Source organism: Mus caroli, unplaced genomic scaffold (genome assembly GCF_978045245.1).
Source record: "Mus caroli unplaced genomic scaffold, Mus_caroli_1 scaffold_5, whole genome shotgun sequence".
Taxonomy (NCBI): Eukaryota; Metazoa; Chordata; class Mammalia; order Rodentia; family Muridae; genus Mus; species Mus caroli.
Window position 1 is genome coordinate 20,450,343 of NW_028227260.1, and position 24,031 is coordinate 20,474,373.

At 41.5% G+C, this 24,031-nt stretch overlaps 1 protein-coding gene across 2 annotated transcripts; it reads left to right on the plus strand.

Annotated features, from left to right (window-relative positions):
- The first annotated feature begins 7,299 nt into the window (after positions 1-7,299).
- On the plus strand, positions 7,300-10,133 carry LOC147004499 (protein transport protein Sec61 subunit gamma-like). 2 transcript variants are annotated; one of them, XM_085837556.1, is made up of 4 exons: positions 7,300-7,372; positions 7,670-7,685; positions 8,124-8,155; positions 10,048-10,133. In XM_085837556.1, exons 1-4 carry the CDS (start codon positions 7,300-7,302, stop codon positions 10,131-10,133), a joined length of 207 nt encoding a protein of 68 aa, XP_085693682.1. The 2 variants fall into 2 exon arrangements, with proteins under 2 accessions (XP_085693682.1, XP_085693681.1); XM_085837555.1 differs by lacking the exon at positions 7,670-7,685 and having other exon boundaries at positions 8,108-8,145; positions 10,029-10,133.
- Positions 10,134-24,031: the final 13,898 nt, after the last annotated feature.

The window sequence follows — 24,031 nt, forward strand, 5'->3', positions numbered from 1 at the left end:
GAACTGTATGAAATACAAGAAAGAACAGAGCAGAAGAATGTGTGTAAGAGGTGGTTATTGTATTATCTATTGCTGAGTACCATACACAAATTTAGTTGTTTAGAACAACCCTATTTGTCTCATAGTCTCTATGGGTCAGGAATCTAAGCACATCTTACCTCAAGTTCTCTGCCTCAGGGCCTCACAAGACTACAATAAAAGTGTTAGTCAGGGTTTAGGGACCACTAGAAGAATCAGTAGAGGAAGGACCACACCAAGATCAGGTGGTTATTGTCATATTTTCAATTCTTCATTGACTGTTGGACTGTGAACACCGCCCCCCCCCCCAGTTCCTGGTCTTCAGTTTCCTGGCACATGACCTCGCCAGCATAGCAACTTGCTTCATCAAAGCTAACAAAGGAACTAGGAGTATAAGTCAGAGGTAAAGTAATTGATGGAATGTGAGAGGCCTTGAGTTTGCTATCCTGTAACACACACACACACACACCACAAAGTTAAAGAATCATTGTTTAGCAAGATAGAAGTCTCAGTTCTATGTAATCTAAACACTTAAGTCAAATCCCATCACCTTTGTCATATACATGAATTGTACACTAGTCTATATGTTAATTCATACCCACAGGGAAGGAATTACACATAAACATCAATATCAAAAGTAGGGATCAAGGGCTGGCAAGATGGCTCAGTGGGTAAGAACACTGACTGCTCTTCTGAAGGTCCTGAGTTCAAATCCCGGCAACCACATGATGGTTCACAACTACCTGTAGTGTGACCTGACAGCCTCTTCTGGTGTGTCTGAAGTCAGCTACAGTGTACTTATGTATAATAATAAATAAATTTTTGGGCTGGAGCAGTCAGGGACTGAGCGAGCAGAGTTGGCCAGAGCTAGCAGGGCTTCCTGGAGTTAGCATAGGTCCTAAAATTCAATTCCCAACAACCACATAAAGGTTCACAACTATCTGTATATCTACAGTGTACTCACATACATAAAAATAAATAAATAAATCTTTAAAAAAGTAAGAATCAGGGTTGCCCTCTGAGAGCCCAGCAAGTAGCTGAAAGAGCCAGATGCAGATACTAGGACCCAACCAATGGACAGAAGCTAGGAATTCCTGTGATTGAATTGGGGAAAAGCTGGAAGAAGTTGAGGAGGAGGGTGGCCCTCTGGAAAGAGCAGCAGTCTCAACTGACCTGGACCCCTGGGATCTCTCAGAGGCTGAGCCACCAACCAAACAGCATATACCAGCTGATATGAGGCCCCCAACACATATACAGTAAGAGGGCTGCCGGGTCTGGACTCAGTGAGAGAAGATGCACCTAACCCTCTAGAGACTGGAGGCCCCAGGGAGTAGGGAGTTCTGGTGAGGTGAGAGTGTGTGTGTGAAGGGAGTGGGGTGGGGACATCCTCATGGAGATGGGGGTGGGGGTGGTGGAAGAGGTATGGGATAGGGAGTGGTTGGGGGGCAGACTGGGAGGGGGATGAAGACTAGACTGTAAAAAAGGATTAAAGAATAAAAAAAAATGTAAGAATTGTTGAGGGCCTCCTAAAGGCTACTTATCATAGCTACTAAGAAATATAAGTTATAGTAAGTTTAGAATCATTTGCCAAAGGACTGCCCTAATACATGAAAAGAAGGTTTCTCAATATAAAATATAATCTTCCTTCCTTCCTTCCTTCCTTCCTTCCTTCCTTCCTTCCTTCCTTCCTTCCTTCTGAAAGGAAATAAAACTTGAGACCTGTGATTCATGTAATTTATGTCAAATAGCCCAAAGAGTTGTTTGTAAGCTTTGAAACCTGGGGCTGAGAACATAGCAGAACAGGCCAGGACATGCCCAGGCAGGCCCGTCATTAAGATATTCCTGAGGCTGCTTGGCCATAAAGATAAAAAGAGATAAAGAGAATGACATGCCGGACTGGCCCAGTGCCTCCCTATCTCCCTCCCTTCTGACCTAAGTTAAGTGTTAACAGTCTGCTGATGTTTAAATGGACCAATCATGTGAAACCGCGCCAATTCCTCCCCCAGCCCCAGCCCCAGCCCCTTTTCTATAAAAACCCCTAGCTTCCAAGCCTCGTGGTCGAACACTGTATCCTGCGTGAGATATGTTTTGATCCGGAGCTCCACCATTAAACTACCTCGTGTTTTTGCATCAAGATGGTCATCTGTTCATGATTCTTGGGTGCATGCCAAATCGAGAATTGAGTGGGGGTTTCCCCACTAGGTTCTTTCACTTTCTTCTTTCCTCCCTCCCTTCCTTCCTTCCTCCCTCCCTCCCTTCCTCCCTCCCTCCCTCCCTCCCTTCCTTCCTTCCTTTTGTCCTTTTTTCTTTCTTTCTTTTATCCTTCTGTTTTTGTTTGTTCGTTTTTGGTTTTATTTTGAGACAAGTTTTCTCTGTGTAGCCCTGGCTGTCCTAGAAATCTTTCTGTAGACAAGGCTGGCCTTGAACTCAGAGAGATCTGCCTGCCTCTGACTCCCACCTGGATTAATTTCTTTTATCTTTCTTTCCTTCTTTCCTTTTCTTTATTGAGATAGAGTCGCGTAGCTCTGGCTGGCCTTCGTCTCCCCGTGCAGCCAGTGGTGACCTTGAACTCCTGATCATCATGTCCCTACCTCTCTAGTACTGAGATTACACCACAGTTAGCTTGGATATTTTTTTCTTTTTTGAGGAAAGATCTAGGCTGACCCAGAATTCACTATGTAGTACAAAGTATCCTCAAACTCTCTGTCTTCGATAACGTACATTGGTAAATTGCCATGTGCTGTTTGCGTTCACTAAGAAGCTAAGTTTAAAATTGGGATTGTTCCAGACCCATTTCAGATTAAAGTATATTTGTCTCAAATTGTCCTCCAAGTTCACTTGATTCAGGATGGGCTCTCCTGCCTCACTCTGAGGCAGAGAGAGACAACAATCACAAAACAGCCAAGGAGTTAAAATACTGTGCCCTTAAAAATAACTAGAGGGTAAACCATTTCTAATTGATGTAACTAGTATTCATTCCATAGTATTTAACATGCCTACAGTGAAAAAGCAGAGTGCAGCTTCAGCCATGGACAGTTCTACCATTGGGAGTGCAGCCAAGGAGAGTAAGCACAATGAGGAACTTCAGTTGACTGCCTAAAGGTCCTACGTCAGTTTCTGCCAGATGTCTTGAGATAATTTAGTGATGTTATCTCTTTCTATTGCTATTTGGTCTTTAGTTTTTGTTTTTACTTGGAAGCCTCACCCAAGGGAATCTCTTTATGGTGAAGGTCATCTGACTGCCTTTGGGGGGCTTTCTCAGTTTTTGTCTACTGGATGTTTTGAGCATCTAAGTTGCTGTTTTGTTATCCACCTATCTATCAATCATTTGCTATTTATTATTTTACTTTGGCTTGCTATATCCTTAAATTTATTCATTCTAACCCTAAAATATGGCTGGCATAGGTTATTCCCTGTACCATACAGAACATCTTCATGTATCCACTTTCCAAGTACTGAGATTATAAGCATATGCCACTATGCTTAGCTCAATTTTAATTCCTAAGAAAATTATGGTCTCTGGCAGAAAAGACTCCAGGCTCATATGGCCAGATAAATAGTAGCCGTTTCCATTTGTGTAGCATTTTAGAGCTTATAAATCTGCTTTCAAGTCATGACTTAATTTTATTTCCTTTAAAAAACAGATGATGTAGTCAGACAGTAAAACTAATCTTTAAAGAGACTATATGGCTATTTCATAACCAGGGGGCAGCAAAAGTAGGATGAGAACATCAAGTTTTCAGTTCATAGCTTATTACACTAAAGTGTTTTCCCCAAATAACTGTGATGTGTTGGTTTTCTCCTACAGTAGGTAGAGTCTCACACCATCTTGCTGAGTTCTTCTCCTTGCTCAGCTATTACTAACCAAACAGACCAGTCTCACTCCATCTTCTAGAATTCCCATAGGGAATCAGAGAACATCTTTATAAACTTTTCAGCACACTCTATGGCTCACAGTAAGTTCTCATTAATTGGAAGTGTCACAGCCCAACCTTACTGACAATCAATTCAAGTTCTATTGCTTTGCCCTAATCACTGTGGTAATATGTCATCAGGTATAAGTTGCTTTTAGAAGATATCAAAATAGGAAGACACTGTCAGCCTCCTATCAATTGCAACAAAGTGCATTTAGTTGTCAGCAATGTGAATCCAGAGTATCTTCACAAATAAAAAAGTGGACTCTTAACTATTTTAATAAACACTGAGTGCCCAAATTGTGGTTTCTAATTGTCATTATCAGGCCAAAACAGCCAGGCTTCTTGGAAAGTTGGCTGATTCCAGGGCTGGGGAATTGAAAATATAAGAGGTCTGAAACACCTTGTGTGAGAAAATAAAGAACTGCTCAAAGAAAGATGCAGTCACAAAGACTAAAAGCATGAAGGAGGAGCTTGAGTGGAGTGGTGGTTAAATTTGTATATCAACTTGATAAGATTGAAGGTTGCTAGAAAACTGGTAAATCAATGCTTCCAGGTGTGTGTTTCCAGAGAAGACTTGTGTATTGGTCAGCAAACTAAATGAGGCAGATCCACTTGAAATAGGATCAATAATTATCTAATTAGATAAAGACCCAGATGGAATGGAGAGGAAGAAGGAGACATTTTCTCTCTCCAGTTCTTCCTTCAAGAATGGGGATGTATTCTTTAATTGCTGCCCATGGACATCAGGACTTCAGGTACTTTGGACTCCAGGCATTTGAATTCAGGAGACCAGCATATGTTTATATACTGGTGGGTTCTTGGTCCTTTGGCCTGAGCCAAGGTTGAGTGGTTGTATCATGAGATCAAAGATGACCACAGTGAAACTTTTCAGCCTCCATGGTGTTGTCAACTAATCTAATTAAAATTCTTTCTATATGTCTTATTGATTTCTTCCCTATGGAATACCCTGACTAATACTGAAAATTTTCTCCTAGTTGAATATAGGGCATTTGAATGTTAATATATAGAATGGTATTAATATTCTACAACTTGTTGAGTTCATAAAGATATATATATATATATATATACTTATATAGCCACACATATATGTATATATCTCCATATATATTCAGATAGATAGATACATACATACATATCCTTACCGCTGCAGGTGTAAGAAAAAGGAGACTTTAGATGAGAAAAAACAGAGCTAAAAGAATGATAGTATTTGGAAATCACCATTTGATAATTTCAGTCATGATAATTATTTCAGATGAATCTAAAAGCTAGTAGGTTCAAGTCTGAATATTGATATAATTACAATAAGTGTGGTACATCTTTCCACCAGGTACTATTAAGTATAGTAACTATACTTGGAGAAATCTGGAAGACATTCTTTAATTATGTGATCACCATTACTGGGACAAATAGACATTGTATGCCTCCTGATACTATGTACCAAAAAGAATACACCATCACTCTTGTGATCTTCCTACCACAATGTATAACCCAAATATAATGAAAATTACTAGAAAAACTCAAATTGAGGGATAATCTAAAAATAACTAGTCTGTACTCTTGAAATTTTGTCAGCGCTATGAGACACAAGAAAGACTAATGAATTCTGAAGAATTCTATCATAGTGAGGCTAAAGAGACATCAACCAAATGTACATAATTCAGAGAATTCTTTTGCTATGAGGAACATTTTTGGGGGCTGGAGAGAGAGCTCAGTTAGTAAAATGTTTGCTGTACAAGCTGGAGAACTCAAGTTCAATCTCCAGCACCCATGTAGAAAGTATGCATTTGTAATACCAATACCAGGAGGTGTAGACACAAGGAGTCCCTGGGTTTGCTGGCCAGTCACCTACTCTAATTGTCAAGTCCCATGCCCCAATGAAAAAGTCTACCTCAAGAAAGAGGGTGGCAAATATAGCTGTCTCTTGTGAGACGATGCCGGGGCCTAGCAAACACAGGAGTGGATGTTCACAGTCAGCTATTGGATGTATCACAGGGCTCCCAATGGAGAAGCTAGAGAAAGTACCCAAGGAGCTAAAGGGATCTGCAACCCTATTGTTGGAACAACATGATGTACTAACCAGAACCCCGGAGCTCTTGTCTCTAGCTGCATATGTATCGAAAGATGGCCTAGTCGGCCATCAATGGAAAGAGAGGCCCATTGGACTTGCAAACTTTATATGCCCCAATATAGGGGAATGCCAGGGCCAAAAGAATGGGAATGGGTGGGTAGGGAAGTGGGGGGGCGCTATGGGGGACTTTTGGGATAGCATTGGAAATGTAATTGAGGAAAATATGTAATAAAAATATTAAAAATCAAAAAAAAAAAAAAAGAGGGTGGGTGGCTCCCAAGGAATAAATCTGGGTTTAAACTTTAGTATCCACATACATGTGTGTTTGTACACACATACATACAGGCACATAAATACATACACAAGGCAAGAATGTGTTTTCTTCACTCCCATTTAACATCATACTTTAAGCCATTAAGACAAGAACAGGAAATAAAGGAAAGGAGATAAAAGGTATTCAGACTGGGACAGAAGAAATGATAAATGAAGCTGTCTCTGTCAGAAGATATGATTACCTATGTAGAAAATGTCAAAGGATGAAATAAGCCTCTTGTAACTAATAAATTATGGCAAGTTCGCAAGATAACCAGGTTAGGATACAAAGATAACCAGGTTAGGCTACAAAGGCCAACTGCTTTTTTTTTTTTTTTTTTTTAAATATAGCAGCAAGGAACAGCTGAGATTTGAAACTTTGAAAGACATAGTATCATCTATGTTAACACCCAAAACTTACTTGGGTATAAATCTTAATGAAAACATGTATAAGATCTATATGAGGAAAGATACAAAGCTCCAATGATAAAAACCAAAGACAAGCAAATGAAGTGATATTCCACGCACACAAAATAGGAAAAAATATCAAAATGTTAATTATGTCAACCTCAATCTAGAGAAGTGGTCCGCAAATTGCGGGTGATATGTAATCTCAAAGGGGGTCATGTATCAGATTTCCTGCATACCAAGTATTTACTAATGTAATGATTCATAACCATAGCAAAATTACAGTTATGAAGTAGCGACAAAAATCCTAGAATTTGCTGGACATCAACAGAGTGTTTCTGAAATTTCTATTAAAAGAGGAAGGACCTAGAATAACCAACATAAGAATGACAGAGAAGAAACAGTGAGAACTGGTGCTACCTCACGTCAAGACTTACTCTAATGCTGTAATATAGTACTGGTGAAAGAATAGATAAGTCTATTAGTAAAATAAGATAGAGAGAATTATCTCCTAAGCTATGTGTCTCTATGCTCTCAAATCACCATCCCACAAACATGGATCAGGTAATGCAGTTTGTTGAGCCAAGTCGGCGGTTTGTAAAGGACTCAATTTGGCTGGTTAAAAGATGTATAGGGAACAAAACACCCATGGAAGGAGTTACAGAGACAAAGTTTGGGGCTAAGATGAAAGGATGGACTATCCAGAGACTACCCCACTGGGGGATCCATCCCATAATCAGCCACCAAACCCAGACACTATTGCACATGCCAGCAAGATTTGCTGAAAGGATCCTGATATAGCTATCTCGAGTGAGGCTATGCCAGTGCCTGGCAAATACAGAAGTAGATGCTCATAGTCATCTATAGGATGGAACACAGGGCCCCCAATGGAGAAGCTAGAGAAAGTACCCAAGGAGCTGAAGAGGTCTGCAACCCTATAGGTGGAACAACAATATGAACTAACCAGTACCCCTAGAGCTCATATCTCTAGCCACATATGTAGCAGAAGATGGCCTAGTCGGCCATCATTGGGAAGAGAGGCCCCTTGGTGTTGCAAACTTTATATGCCCCAGTAGAGGGAAATTCCAGGGTCAAGAAGCGGGAGTGGGTGGATAGGGGAGCAGGGTGGGGGGAGGGTATGGGGGACTTTCGGGATAGCATTTGAAATGTATAAAAATAAAATATCTAATAATAAAAAAAAATGTACCAAGCCAGGCGGTGGTGGCGCATGACTTTAATTCCAGCACTTGAGAGGGAGAGGCAGGAGGATTTCTGAGGCCAGCCTGGTCTACAAAGTGAGTTCCAGAACAGCCAGGGCTACACAGAGAAACCCTGTCTCAAAACAAACAAACAAACAAAAAAAGTACCAAACTCAACAGAAAAGAATTCCAGAAGATTGCTGTACTGGCTAGTTTTGTGTCAACTTGACACAGCTGGAGTTATCACAGAGAAAGGAGTTTCAGTTGAGGAAATGCCTCCACGAGATCCAACTGTAAGGCATTTTTCAATTAGTGATCAAGGGGGAAAGGCCCCTTGTGGGTGGGACCATCTCTGGGCTGGCAGTCTTGGGTTCTATAAGAGAGCAGGATGAGCAAGCCAGGGGAAGCAAGCCAGTAAGGAACATTCCTCCATGGCTTCTGCATCAGCTCCTGCTTCCTGCCCTGCTTGAGTTCCAGTCCTGACTTCCTTGGTGATGAACAGCAATGTGGAAGTGTAAGCTCAATAAACCCTTTCCTCCCCAACTTGCTTCTTGGTCATGATGTTTGTGCAGGAATAGAAACCCTGACTAAGACAAATTGGTACCAGCATAGTGGGGTATTCCTGTGACAACCTGACCATGTTTTGGGGAGGACTGTGGAAGGACTTTGGAACTTTGGGCTTGAAGATCCATTCGTTGTTAAGAGCTCTGTCAGATGTTGTGTAGGAGCTTGGAAGATAATGTTGAGAACAGTGCAGAAGATGGAGGTCTGGTTTTTGAAATTTCAGAGGGAAAATTAAAAACTCTTTTTAGAGCCATTGCTGTTTTGATTGTGAAGATTCTGTGGTTCTGCTTAGCTGGGGCTGAAGAATCATCTGTGATTAACAAGATACCAGAACTACTAAAGCAAAAACTTTGCATTACTGGGACTATTGATGCTGGTTAGCTGGAGCTAAGAAATTAGCGGTGATCAAGAAGAGACCAGCATCGTTGAGGTGACATCTTCTGGGAAGTGTTTTCTGAAAGCACAAAGAGGCTGTGTTCCAGAGATAGCCAAGGTTGTACTCTTGCTGCAGTGGGACTTGGTAATGTGTAAGGATCACCCAGGTGGTACTGGTTTTGAAGGCATGAAGGGGTCATGCAGAGCAGCTGAGGCGCGGCATTGTGAGAGGCCATGGAAGGCCATTGTTGAAGGTGCAGCCTCAGTTGCAATTGATGACCCAGGACTGAAGGGGTCATGCATTGTTTTGGAGATGCCAGTACCATGAGATGACCACCAAGAGCAGCAGCAGCAGTGGAGTATAGGCATCTGGAGCCTAGAGGACGACACATGTGCTACAAAGGGCATGGTTGGAGAAGTGGCCCAAGCCCTTGGAGGAGCCCAGAAGATCGTGAGTTGGATCCCAGACATTGGATGGTTGGAGATTGATTTTTGCTTTCGATTGTGACTGTGCCCTGATATTTTCCCTCTTGAAGGAAGGAACTATTTTAGTGGAGCCCGCAGTTAAGAGACTTTTAATTGTAAAAAGACTTTGGATTTTAAAAGAGATGGATATTTTAAAGAGATTGAAAATTTAAGAATTTTAAGAATTTAAGAATATTTAAAGTTATTTAGATCTTGGGGATGAATAAGAATGTAAGGGTTGAGGCTTACTAGTGATGTGTTTGTGTGTCAAGTTGACAAGGGGTCAATTGTACTGTCTAGTTTTGTGTCAACTTGACACAGCTGGAGTTATCACAGAGAAAGGAGTTTCAGTTGAGGAAATGCCTCCACGAGATTCAACTGTAAGGCATTTTCTCAATTAATGATCAAGGGGGAAAGGCCCCTTGTGGGTGGGACCATCTCTGGGCTGGCAGTCTTGGGTTCTATAAGAGAGCAGGATGAGCAAGCCAGGGGAAGCAAGCCAGTAAGGAACATTCCTCCATGGCTTCTGCATCAGCTCCTGCTTCCTGCCCTGCTTGAGTTCCAGTCCTGACTTCCTTTGGTGATGAACAGCAGTATGGAAGTGTAAGCTCAATAAACCCTTTCCTCCCCAACTTGCTTCCTGGTCATGATGTTTGTGCAGGAATAGAAACCCTGACTAAGACAATTGCCATGGCCACAGCGATAGGATTTGCTATCATGGAATTCATTGGCTTCTTTGTGAAACTGATCCATATCCCTATTAATAACATTATTTTGGGTGGCTGAGTCCTTTCTCATCATGGGACAAGTGAACTAATGAGAGAGTGATGAGCTCATGAAGTAAAACGTTGCCTGGATGCTTTATGTATTTTGTTTCTTTCCTCCTTCCTATGAGGTTTTCTATTTCTAAATTAAAATAATTTCAAAATAAACCCTTTTTCCATAACAAAAAAATCACAGAAGATGGAAGTAAGCACAGATCTAATCAATGATCTTGAACAAGGGAGCAAAGGTAATTTAATGGAGAAAAGATTATATATATATATATATATATATATATATATATATATCCAAAAGATGCCCCACCATGTCACAGGGGCACATGTTCCCCTGTGTTCATAGCAGTCTTATTTGTGATAGCCAGGAGCTGGAAACAACCCAGATGTCCCACGACAGAGGAATGGATACAGAAAATGTGCTTCATTTACACAATGGAATACTACTCAGCTATTAAGAACGTGGACATCCTGAGTTTTGCAGGCAAATGGATGGAACTAGAAAATACCATTCTGAGTGAGGTAACTCAGACCAAAATGGACATGCATGGTATGTACTCACTAATAAATGGATATTAGCCACAAAAAAAGTACAGAATACCCAAGATACAGTCCACAGAACTAAGGTCAACAAGCTTAAGTAGGACACCTCAGTCCCACTTGAGAGAAGAAAGCAATCACAAGTGGGGAGGGAGGGAGGGACCTGGGAGGGAAAGTGGACGGGGGGGGGGGAGTGGGGAGGATAGGAGAACCTGATCTGGTATTGGGTGAGGGAAAAGGCCCCTGAGGGCCAGCAGAAAGAATGGAAACAAGCAACCTCAGGAAATAAGAGGTTGAGAGGACTCCCCAGAATGCACCAGAGACCTGGAAGGTCAGAGACTCCTAGAACTCAAAGGGAGGGATCTTAGATGAAATGCCCAACAGTAGGGAGAGGGAACTTATAGAGCCCACCTCCAGTAGACAAGACATCAAGTGAGGGATGGGGTTGCCATCCTACAGTCACACCTCTGACCCATAATTGTTCCTGTCTGAAAGAATTACAGGGATGGAAATGGAGAGGAGCTTGAGGAAAAGAAGGTCCAGTAACAGGCCCAAAGTGGGATCCAGCTCAAGGGGAGGTCCCAAGGCCTGACACTATTACTGAGGCTACAGAGGAAGCGCTCACAAAAAGGGACCTAACATGAATGTACTCTGGAAGACCAAACAAGCAGCTGAAAGAGATATTTGCCCCCAACCAATGGACAGAAGCAGCTGACCCCTGTTGTTGAATTAGGGAAGGCTGAAAGAAGCTGAGGAGAAGGGCGATCCTGTAGGAGGACCAGCAATCTTAATCTGGACTCCTGAGATCTCTCAAACACTGGACCACCAAACAGACAGCACACACGAGCTGATGTGAGGCCCCCAACACAATACAGTTAGAGGACTTGACTTCCAGGTCTGTGTTCATTCAGAGATGAAGCACCTAACCCTCAAGAGACTGGAAGCCTAGGGAGTTTAGAGGTCAGGTGGTGTGGAGGTGGGGGCATCCATGGAGACGGGGGGGGAGGGTGGAGAGGAGGTATGGGATGTGGAATAGTCAGAGGGTGGATGGTGGGAATAAAATATGGAGTGTAAATAATAAATTAATTTAAAAAAACAAATGTTTCTGGGACAACTGGACATCTACATACCAAAGCATTTATCTTGACAGAACTTACATTCTTCACAAAATAGATCAAAATTGATTATAAGCCTTAATATAAAATGCAAAATTATGAACATAACACCAAACATACAGGTACTAAGATCAACAATTGATAAATGGGAGCTTATGAAACTGAAAAGCTTCTGTAAGACAAAGGACACTGTCAATAGGACAAAACAGCAGCCTAGATATTGGGAAAGGATCTTCACCAACCCTACATCTGACAGCTAAAATCCAAAATATATTTTAAAAAAAAACTCAAGAAGCTAAACATTAACAAACCAGATAACCTAATTAAAAATGGGGTACTTATCGAAACAGAATTCTCAACAGAGGAATCTCTAATGACCAAGAAGCACTTAAAGAAATGTTCAACATTCTTCGCCATCAGAAAAATGCAAATAAAATGACTCTGAGATTCCCTCTTATACCTATCAGGATGACTATGATCAAAAACTCAAGTGACAGCACATGCTGGTGAGGATATGGAGCAGAGAGAACACTCCTCCACTGCTAGTGGGAGTGCAAACTTGTACAAGCACTGTGATGGTTTGAATAAACTTTGCCCAGGGAGTGTCACTTCTAGGAGGTGTGACCTTGTTGGAGGAAGTGTGTCACTGTGAGGGTGGTCAATGAGATCCTCCTTCTAACCAATCTTCTCCTTTAGATGAAGATGTAGAACTCTCAGCTCCTCCTGCACAATGCCTGCCTGGACTCTGCCATGCCCCCACCTTGATGATAATGGACTGAACCTCTGAACCTGTAAGCAATCCCCATTAAATGTCTTTATATAAGTTGCCTTGGCCGAGTGGTGGTGGTGCACGCCTTTAATCCCAGCACTTGGGAGGCAGAGTCAGGCGGATTTCTGAGTTCGAGGCCAGTCTGGTCTACAAAGTGAGTTCCAGGACAGCCAGGGCTATAGTTGCCTTGGTCATGGTGTCTGTTCACAGCAGTAAAACCCTAAGACAACCACTATGGAAATCAATTTGGTGACTTCTCAGAAAATTCAGAATAGATCTACCTCGAGACCCAGCTATACCACTCCTGGGCACATACCCAAAGGATGATCAACCATATCACAAGGATACTTGCTCAGTTATGTTTATAGCAACTTTATTCATAATATCCGGAAACTGAAAACAACCTAAATGTCCCTCAACTGAAGAATGAATAAAGAAAATGTGGTGCAATTACACAATGGAATATTACTCAGCTATTAAAAATAATAACATATTGAGATTTACAGGCAAGTGGATGGAACTAGAAAAAAACCATCCTGAGTCAGGTAACCCAGACCCAGAAAGGCATGCATGATATGTACTCACTTATAAGTGGATATTAGATGTAAAGGATAAAAATACTACAATCTACAGACCCAGAGAGGCGAAGTAACAAGGAGGGATTAAAAGGGGACACATGAATCTCCCCAAGAAGGAAAAATAGAATAGACATTGTGGGTGGACTGGGTTAAGAGGACTGGACAGGGGTAGGAACAGGGATGGGAACAGTAGGGATCAGGTGAGAACAGGACTGAGGGAGAGAGTACTGGGAGAGACAACTGGAATGGGGTGAAAGGATAGAAACTCAGGTCAATGGAAACTCCCAGGAATATATGAGGGTGACCCTAGGTAAGACTCCTACCATGGGGGATTGAAGCTTGATCCCACCATATCCCTAGCCTGCTAATGGAGGGATTGGGACATCAACTCGCAAAAGCTTCAGCCTATAATTTGTTCGGCCTACAAGATGTGCTGGAGTAAAGATGGAACATAAATCGAGGGAGTGGCTGGCCAATCAATGACTGGTACAGTTTAGGACCCATGCCATAAGAGGGAGCTCACCCTTGACATTCTGCTATACTTACAGGAGCCTAGCATAACTGCCACCAGAGAGGCTTTATCCAGTAGCTGAGAGAATCACATACAGAGACCCACAGCCAAATATTAGGCTGCTGGAGCTTAGGGAGTCCTGTGGAAGAGGGAGAGAAGGATTGTAAGAGCCCACAGAATCAACTAACCTGGGCCCATAGGGGCTCACAGACTGAACTGCCAACCAAGAAGGTTGCATGGGACTCACCCAGACCCTCTGAACATATATAACAGATATGTAGCTTGATCTTCATGTGGGACTCCTAACAGTGAGAGCAGGTGCTGTCTTTGATTCTGTTGCCTGCCTTAGGGACCCTTTCTCTCTACTGGGCTGCCTTAATAAAAGATGCACCTAGTCTCACTGCAACTTGATATGGCAGGGCTGGTTGAGATTAATGAGAGACTTCCCCTTTTCTAAGAAGAAAGGAAGAAGTGGATGGGGGGGGAGGTCTAGGAGAAGAAGAGGGAGGGGAAACTGTATCTGGATTAAATAAATTAATTAATAAAATTCTTAAATGCAAAATTATGAAATTCTTAAAACCTAACAAGTAAAATTTAGGAGACCTTGTCTTTAACAATGACTTTTCAGACCTGACATTACACAGACACTATATGAAAGAAAAAAATCAGTAAGTTGTGTTTTGATAAAACACAAAAATTTTCCAGGAAGTGCTGGTGAACACTTTTAATTCCAGAACTCGAGAGGCAGAGGCAGGCAGATCTCTGAGTTGGAGGCCAGCATGGTCTACAGAGCAATTTATAGGACAGTCAAGGCTACACAGAGAAACTCTGTCTCAAAAAAAAAAAAAAAAAAAGAGAGAACGAAAGGAATATCAGGAAGGCCTGGTATTCAAAACATGCAAAGAACTTTTTTGTTGCTGGGGATCAAACTAGAGTGTCCCATCATCTAAGCATGCACTCCACTACAGACACTAGAGTGTCCCATCATCTAAGCATGCACTCCACTACAGAAATACAGCCATGTGCAACAAAGAACCATTCAAAGACAACAAGGAAACAAACCAGCTTTAAAATGGACAAAGTTTCTGAGCAGATCCTCAGCAAAGAAAATATACAGACAGCAAAGAACAGTAAAAGATGCTCAACATCATGTGCCATTAGAAAATTGAAAGTTAAAATGATTATCAACACACACTTATTAGAAATGCTGCATTCTGAACACTGAAAACATCAGATGCTGACGAGGATGTGAAACAGGAATTCATTAACTGCTAATGGGAATGCAAAACAGAACAATCATTTTGGGATATAGTTTAAGCGTTTCTTACAAAGATAAACATCATCTTCCCACATAACCCAATAGTTGTATTTCTGGCTATTCACCCTAATGACTTAAAAATAAGTCCACGCAAAAAATCTGCACATAAACATTTATAATAGCTTTCTCATAAGTGCCCATAATTGAAAACAACCAAAATTTTCTTGAGCAGGTAAAGTACTATGGTAATCCATATAATAGAATATTAATTCAAGAATAAAAAGAAATGGCTAGACAAGTCATGAAAAGGCATAGATATCCCAGCACTTGGGAGGCAGAGGCAGGTGGATCTCTGAGTTCGAGGCCAGCCTGGTCTACAGAGCGAGTTCCAGGACAGCCAGGGCTACACAGAGAATCCCTTTCTCGAAAAAAGAAAAAGAAAAAGGAAAAGGAAAAGGAAAAGGAAAAGGAAAAGGAAAAGGAAAAGGAAAAGGAAAAGGAAAAGGAAAAGGAAAAGGAAAAGGCATAGATAAACCTTAGAAGTGAAGGAGGGCAATCTAGTATGATGACATACTGTATGATTCCAATAATGTGATATTCTGGAAAAGGCAAAACTGTGGTGACAGGAAAAGGAAAAGGAAAAGGAAAAGGAAAAGGAAAAGGAAAAGGAAAGGCATAGATAAACCTTAGAAGTGAAGGAGGGCAATCTAGTATGATGACATACTGTATGATTCCAATAATGTGATATTCTGGAAAAGGCAAAACTGTGGTGACAGGAAAAGGAAAAGGAAAAGGAAAAGGAAAAGGAAAAGGAAAAGGAAAAGGAAAAGGAAAAGGAAAAGGAAAGGCATAGATAAACCTTAGAAGTGAAGGAGGGCAATCTAGTATGATGACATACTGTATGATTCCAATAATGTGATATTCTGGAAAAGGCAAAACTGTGGTGACAGTGACAAAGGGGAGGGGGTTGTTGAACAGAGTAGCACATGCCCTTAATCCTACCATTTGAGAGTTTGAAGCAGGAGGATATGGAGTTCATCCTGGAGGACCCAGAGTCCAGCTTGGGTTACATAGCTTCACCTTGTCTTAGAAAAATCAGTGATTAGGACTGGTGAGATGCCTCAATAGGTGCAAGTTCTTGCTGTGAAACCCTGGCCACCTGAGTTTTCATCCCCAGAATCCACATAAAGGTAGAGGAGAGAACCAACTACAAGAAGTTGTCTTCTGAATGCTGCATGATGATGATGATGATTTTTTTTTTTTTTTTGGTTTTTTGAGACAGGGTTTCTCTGTATAGCTCTGGCTGTCCTGGAACTCACTTTGTAGACCAGGCAGGCCTCGAACTCAGAAATCCGCCTGCCTCTGCCTCCCGAGTGCTGGGATTAAAGGCATGCGCCACCACTGCCCGGTGGTAGGGGTTGAAGCAGAAAGGATAAGAAGATAGAGCATAGAGAATTTTTTATTATTTAAAGCAATTTTTGAGTTTAAAAAATAATTTCTTCTTCACAAATATAGAGTATAAGGACAGAAGTCATGCCAGTCTTTATGATTATAGCAACAATCATGCCATGGTAGCAATGGGTAGCACATCCCCAGTGCTGTTGTGTCCCAGGCAATGGCAAGTGTCTTTCATACCACATTTCTTCTATTTTCACAGCAGTCTTAGAGGGTTACATCCCTTGCTCCTGTGGTTAGATGTCTAAGTGGCAGCTTAGAAGGTAGAGGTTGTCTGAGACCACACTGTATCTAATCATACAATCTGTTTGGCTCTCCCAAGCTAACACTGAACTGTTTTTTTGTTTGTTTGTTTTTTATTTCAATTTCTTACTCAGAAACTCTGTCAAAGCAATTTTAATTTAAGTAAATTTTGATCATATTCTCCCCCCCCCAAGTTCTTCCAGATCCCCTCCTCCCCACTACACACCCAACTTTAAGTTCTTTCTCAACAAACAAACAAAAACCCAATACAAACACAAAACCAAGAAAACACTACCCAAAACAAGAACAAAACAAAACACCAAACTGTAACCAAATAAAAGCACTGTGGAGTCCAAATGGAGTCCATTATATATTGGTCAACATCTCCTGAACATGAGGCCTGTCCTAGAGTGGCTGTTCTACCCAGTGTCACTCCATTGGAGAAAACAGATTTTCTCTCTCCCAGAACTGACAGTTCACTTGTTAACCTTTACCCTACTAGTTATTCATTCATTCACTTTTAAAAAATATAGCTAAATAAAATATAAGATAAAAACTATCACATTGAAGTTGGATGGTCCAAACCAACAGAAAAATATTGAGCCCAAGCCAAGGCACAAGAATCAGAGACCCACTCATTCACACACTCAGCAATCCCACAACACTTAACTGGAAGCCATAATATAAGTACAACGGCGGACTGGAGAGATAGCTCAGTGGTTAGGAGCACTGACTGTTCTTCCAGAGGTCCTGAGTTCAATTCCCAGCAATCACACGGTGGCCCACAACTATCTGTAATGGGATCTGATGCCGTCTTCTGGTGTGTCTGAAGACAGCAATAGTATACTCACATATATAAAATAAATACATCTATCTATCTATCTATCTATCTATCTATCTATCTATCTATCCATCCATCCATACAATGGTGTTGACCTGTACAGGCCCTATGCATGCTGCTTCAGCTGCCTTAGACTCTGTAAGTTCATATGAGCGTTGCTTAGTTGACTTAGAGAGCTTGTTTTCCTGGTGTCCTCCATCCCCTCTGGCTCTTTATTTTTAAATTTTTTATTAGATACTTTCTTCATTTACATTTCAAATGCTATCCCAAAAGTCCCCTATAGCCTCCCCCCACCCTGCTTCCCTACCCACCCACTCCCACTTCTTGGCCCTGGCGTTCTCCTGTACTGGGGCATATAAAGGTTGCAAGACCAAGGGCCTCTCTTACCAATGATGGCCGACTAGGCCATCTTCTGCTACATATGCAGCTAGAGATACAAGCTCTGGGGGTACTGATTAGTTCATATTGTTGTTCCACCTATAGGGTTGCAGATCCCTTCAGCTCCTTGGGTACTTTCTCTAGTTCCTCCATTGGGAGCCCTGTGTTCCATCCTATAGATGACTGTGAGCATCCACTTCTGTGTTTGCCATCCCTTCTGGCTCTTATTCTCTTTTTGCCTCTACTGGGTTCCTGGAGCTAGGAGGGGAAGGATTTGATAGAAACAACCCTTAGGGCTTAGTGTTCTAAAGTCACTCACTCTGAAATATCTGGCTATGTGCCTCTATATTTGTTCCCTTTTTCTGCAAGAGGAAGTTTCAAACACAGGGAATTTTGGAGGCAGTGAAGTTATTGTGTATGAAACCAAATGATATTTATGCCATATACTGTCAAAACTCATAGAATGAGTTAGGCATCGTGGTTGACAGCTAAAATCCCAGCATTTGAGAGACTGAAGCAGTTTAAGACTTTCCTGGACAGCATAGTGAGACCCTAACTAAAAAAAAAAAAAAAAAAAAAAAAAAGATAGAGTTGTAAAATATACAATATTGAGTAAACTATGGGCTTAATCAATAATGTACTTAATGATATAATTATAATGATGTACTAATATTGGATCACCATTCATAATGAATATATCATATTAATGCAATAATGCACATTAGGATAGGATGAGAGTACATGTGAACTTCATCTCTGTACTTTCTTTTTTAAATTTTAATTTCATTTGTAATTCATTATTTACACTCCATAGTCCATTCCCCACGCCCCCCCCATCCATCCTCCAACTCCTCCACATCCCACACCTCCTCCCCACTCTACCCCGTCTCCATGTGGATGCCCACACCCCCCATCCCACCTGACCTCTAAATGCCCTGGGGCCTCCAGTCTATTGAGGGTTAGGTGCATCAGCTCTGAATGTACATAGACCCGGCAGTACTCTGCTGTATGTGTGTTGGGGGCCTCATATCAGCTGGTGTATGCTGTCTGTTCAGTGGTCCAGTGTTTGAGAGATCTCAGGGGTCCAGATTAATTGAGACTGCTGGTCCTCCTATAGAATCACCCTTCTCCTCAGCTTCTTTCAGCCTTTCCTAATTCAACAACAGGGGTCAGCTGCTTCTGTCCATTGGTTGGGTACAAATACCTGCCTTTGACTCTTTCAGTTGCTTGTTGGGTCTTTCAGAGGGCAGTCATGCTAGGTCCCTTTTTGTGAGCTCTCCATAGCCTCAGTAATAGTGTCAGGCCTTGGGACCTCCCCTTGAGCTGGATCCCACTTTGGGCCTGTCACTGGACCTTCTTTTCCTCAGGCTCCTCTCCATTTCCATCCCTGTAATTCTTTCAGAGGTGTGACTGTGGGATGGCAACCCCATCCCTCACTTGATGTCTTGTCTACTGGAGGTGGGCTCTATAAGTTCCCTCTCCCTACTGTCAGGCATTTCATCTAAGGACCCTCGCTTTGAATCCTGAGAGTCTCTGACCTCCCAAGTCTCTGGTGCATACTGGGTGGTTCCCCCAACCTCCTATTTCCTGAGGTTGCCTGTTTATATTCTTTCTTCTGGCCCTAAGGGGCTTTTTCCTTCACCCAATACCAGATCAGGTTCCCCTCTTCCCCACCCCCCCACCTTCCCACCCCATCCACTTTCCCTCTCAAGTACTGTGGGGAACCATCCCTATCAATCTGCAATTGCCATTACAAGATGGCGCCAGTTTCCGCTGTGCCTACGTGGCCTAACTGGTAAACAAGCAATATGCGCATGTGCAAGAGTGTGTTCACGCCAAGTCACTGCCCATCCCGGGGCGTGCTGAAAGAGCAGCCAATCAGGTGTGGACACACCGCACTGAGGTGTATATAAGCAGCGCCTTTTTGGGGCTCGGGGTCTTCCTCTTCATGCTGAAGCTAGCGTAATAAAGAATTGCTGCAGAAGGATCCGGTTGTTCGCGTGTGTGTTCTTGCTGTCGAGACAATAGCGTGTGAGAAAGCACCTCCCTCCCTCTCTCCCCACTTATGATTGCTTTCTTCTCTCTCCCAAGTGGGACTGAGTACTTTCAATTTGTTTGTAAATGTGAAACTGCTTTGAAAATAAATGCATGCATACGTATGTGCATGTATACACACATATCACATACACACATGTGGTGCTAGAGCTTGAACACAAATCTTCACAATCACCAGGCAAGCACTCTACCTCTGATCTAAGAGATATGTCCTCAACAATTACATGTATTTTTAAAAATGAGTAAAATAGGGGACTGAAGGGATTTTTCTGTGGTTAAGAACACTGACTGCTCTTCCAGAGGACCCAGGTTCAATTCCCAGCACTTACATGGCAGTCCAAACTGTCTATATAGTTCCATTTCCAGAGGATTCATCCAATACCCTCTTCTGACCTCTATGGACACACGGACACATAGACACACACACAATAAATAAATAGTTTTAAAATGAATAAAGTACTAACTATATGTTAAAACACAGATGAGCTTTGGAAAAGTGCTAAGTCAAAGAATTTGGTCACAGGAAGTCATATTCTGTATTATTCCATTTTATATGGAATATTAATAAAAGGCAAGCCTATAGAGACAGACAGTAAACTAATGGTTACATCAGGGTGGGGGGATGAGGATAGTGATGTGTGATAGCTGTGGGGTGTAGTTATAACTTAGTGGAGATGTGAAAATATCCTAAAACATATTGTAGTGACAGTCACACAACTGCATGAATATACTAAGAGCCATTATATTCTATACTATAAAGAGTAGTGTCTATGGTTTATGAATTATATATCAACAAAGCTACTTAAGAGTCATGGACTACCTAACAGAATGCCTAGTACCAGGTATGAGAAACCTATTTTTTAAGTTTTGGGTTAAGAGGTCCAAGAGAACCCCAAAGTAATATAAGCTATTGCTTTTGTCCTGAATTGTCACCCAGAAGTTGGAGGGTAATCCCCTATTGCTATAGAAACCACACACTTTGGATACAGGCTGTGAAATACTTTAGCTGGATCTAACTCAATAGCATCCTTCTTGAGGACTAGCTTTCATAGTATCAGAAGTTGCTGTGCAAGCTGCCAAGGCAGAAAAATAATGAATAGTACTAATAAGTTGTAATAACTATGAAGCACAACAATGATCATCATGGTAAGACATCCCTAAAGGTGCAATAGTGACACTCATATCTTGGTGGTTACCAACAGCTGTCTGATTGGACTTAAAGCTTGCACAGGTGGAGGAAAATCATATCTGGTACTAGAAACTCTTGTGTGATGAAACTTCCTGTCTACTCACCTCAAATAGGGAACCCATTAGAAACCAAAGTATGAATATCACCAAAGCCCAACTTGATGTACCAATGACTTTTATTGGGGTTACTTACAAGAATATGGGTGTTTTAGGGTTTCTAATTTTTGCGATGAAACACTGTAACCAAAAAGCAAGTTGGGGAGGAAAGGGTTTATTTGGCTTACACTTCCACATTGTAGTCCATCATTGAAGAAAGCCAGGACAGGAACTCAAACAGAGCAGGAACCTGGGGGCAGGAGCTGATGCAGAGGCATAGAAGGGTTCTGCTTACTGGTTTGCTCAGTCTGCTTTCTTACAGAATCTAGAACTATGAGCCCAAGAAAGGAAGCACTCACAATAGGTTGGGCCCTCCCCCATTAATCATTAATTTTTAAAATGCCTTATGGCTAGATCTTATGTAGACATTTTCTCAGTTGAGCTTCCTTCCTTTCAAATAACTCTAATTGGTGTCAAGCTAACATAAAACTAGCCAGCATAATGGGTGAGGGGTTACTTACGGAAGTTGAAATGACATAAAGACAAATCCATCACCAAGGCCCACCCCAGCATATGTGAAAGTTCACAAAAGCTAGGAAACCTGAAACATGCTGCACAGCATTCAGGTAGCTCAACATGTTGAGAAGTGTCCCATCTAAGCGACTCAGTTGGTCTAAACTTCTTTCAGGCAGCTAGGCAGCCACTCTGGTTTCAGAGTCTGTAGTTGTTCTCTGCTGAGTCTTCTTTGAAGCTCATCTTATCTGAGAGTCTCAAGTGATCTCAGCTTGTTTTTTCTCTGAGTGGGACTCTCAGATTTTACTGTTTACTCTGGTAGGGAATCTGGCTAGTTTCAGGGCCTTCTTCTTCTTCTTCTTCTTCTTCTTCTTCTTCTTCTTCTTCTTCTTCTTCTTCTTCTTCTTCTTCTTCTTCTTCTTTAAAGCTGTTTTTCAGACACACCAGAAGAGGGCATCGGATCCCATTACAGATGGTTGTGAGCCACCATGTGGTTGCTGGGAATTGAACTCAGGTTCTCTGTCGTAGCAGTTAGTGCTCTTATCCGCTGAGCCATCTCTCCAGCCCAGTTTCAGGGCATTCTTGAAGCTTTTTTTATTTTTATCTTTTGTCTCCCTGTTTAGGGAGCTCCCCTGATGCATGGGATATTTTGATCTTGGAGAAAGCTACTAGATAACAGAAACCTAGCCAATTACCCCAGGCTAGTGAGGTTATGAATATTATAGGAGAACAAACCTACTACCACCAGTTTACTTGACCAACATAATTCCCAACTGCATTCTGAATGTTTATCCATATATCCACAGATAAGTGTAGCTCTCAGCCTTCAGCAAAGAAGCTTCACTTTGCAAAAACAGACTGTTACAGGAAAAATACAACTGGTTCAAATGCAGAGAGCAACTAATAATGGGGTTCCTAGATCCAATAGACAGAAACATCTACAATGCAACTCCTGCACCTACTATCAAGGAACATCATGGAAGAGGGGTAAAAAGATTATATGAGCCAGAAGATCAGGATGTCTGCTGTGACATCATATCTCCTAGATGTAACAGGGAAGCTACAGCCATGAAATATCAGCAACATGGTTGACAAAACAAGACCTGAACACTCCCAACAATAGTTAACATCCAGTGTATATGGAGAAATCTCATGGGTTCTCACCTCTAGATGAAGCAATACAAGCAATTAACAACTGACGATTGAGGAAGATCCAGAATTTCCCTAGATGAACCTCTTAATTGGTTATCCAATATCAATTGCTCAGCCCTGAAATCACACACATACAAGTAGCACTAATCAACTCAGCAGGTTGTATCTACATACACGTATGCCAACAATAATTAAAGAAAAAGAGGCCATGAATTTGAGAGGGAGTGGGAGAGAACATAGGAGGGGTTGGAAGGAGAAGACAAGGGGAAATGATGTAATATTTTAATTAAAAATTTTTAAGAACGTACAAGCTAAATGTGGTGACTCATACTTGTAATCCCAGCACTCTGGGGGCTGAAGCAGGATGATTGCAGTGAATTTGAGACCAGTCTGGGGCCAGCTAGAGCTGCACAATGAAATTCTGTTTTAAAAAGAACCCTTTGTATATACCCAAGCACACAAGCATGTGTCCTCATTCTAGCTCCCAGAGCCTGAAAATGCAGTTGGTCTTCATATCATAGTTCCCCTATCTGCAGTTTCAACTAAGAATTGAAAATATTTTTTTTCAAATTGTGTCTGTACTGTACATATAAAGTTTTTCTTTGTCATTGTTCCTTAAATAACAGAGTATAATAACTATTTACATAGCATTTACATTTTATTAGGTATTATAATCTGGAAATGACTTAAAGTATATGGGAGGATGTGTGTAGGCTATTATGCAAATACTACATCATTTTACATAAGGAACTTGAGTGTCTGTGGGTTTTGGTATCCAAGGAGAGTCCTGGAAGCAGTTCCCATTGGCTACTGAAGGATGACTGTGTAGGCTTAGACTATCCACCTAACAGCCACACAAGAAAGTGCTAACAGTGAGATCCTCCGTGTAGAAATGGGGAATAGAAGATGAAGGCTGAAGCTCTTGTTTTTCCACTGAATACCTTCTTATGCCATCTTTTTATCGAAGATTTTTATCTTATTCATTTGTTACATACTCCAAAGTTCCCATAAAATGCTATTGTTTCCAGATACCTACATTGCTTTTCCTAACTTATCTTAAACAATAGTCTTTATACTACCTCCCAAAATGTGATACAAGAAAAAAAAATCCCTAAACCTAACCCAAAAAAACTAAAGAAAGCAAGAAAAAGTCAGGTATGGTGGTGTATACCCTAATCCCAGCACTTGGGAAGTGAAGGCTGGTAGATGAATTCAA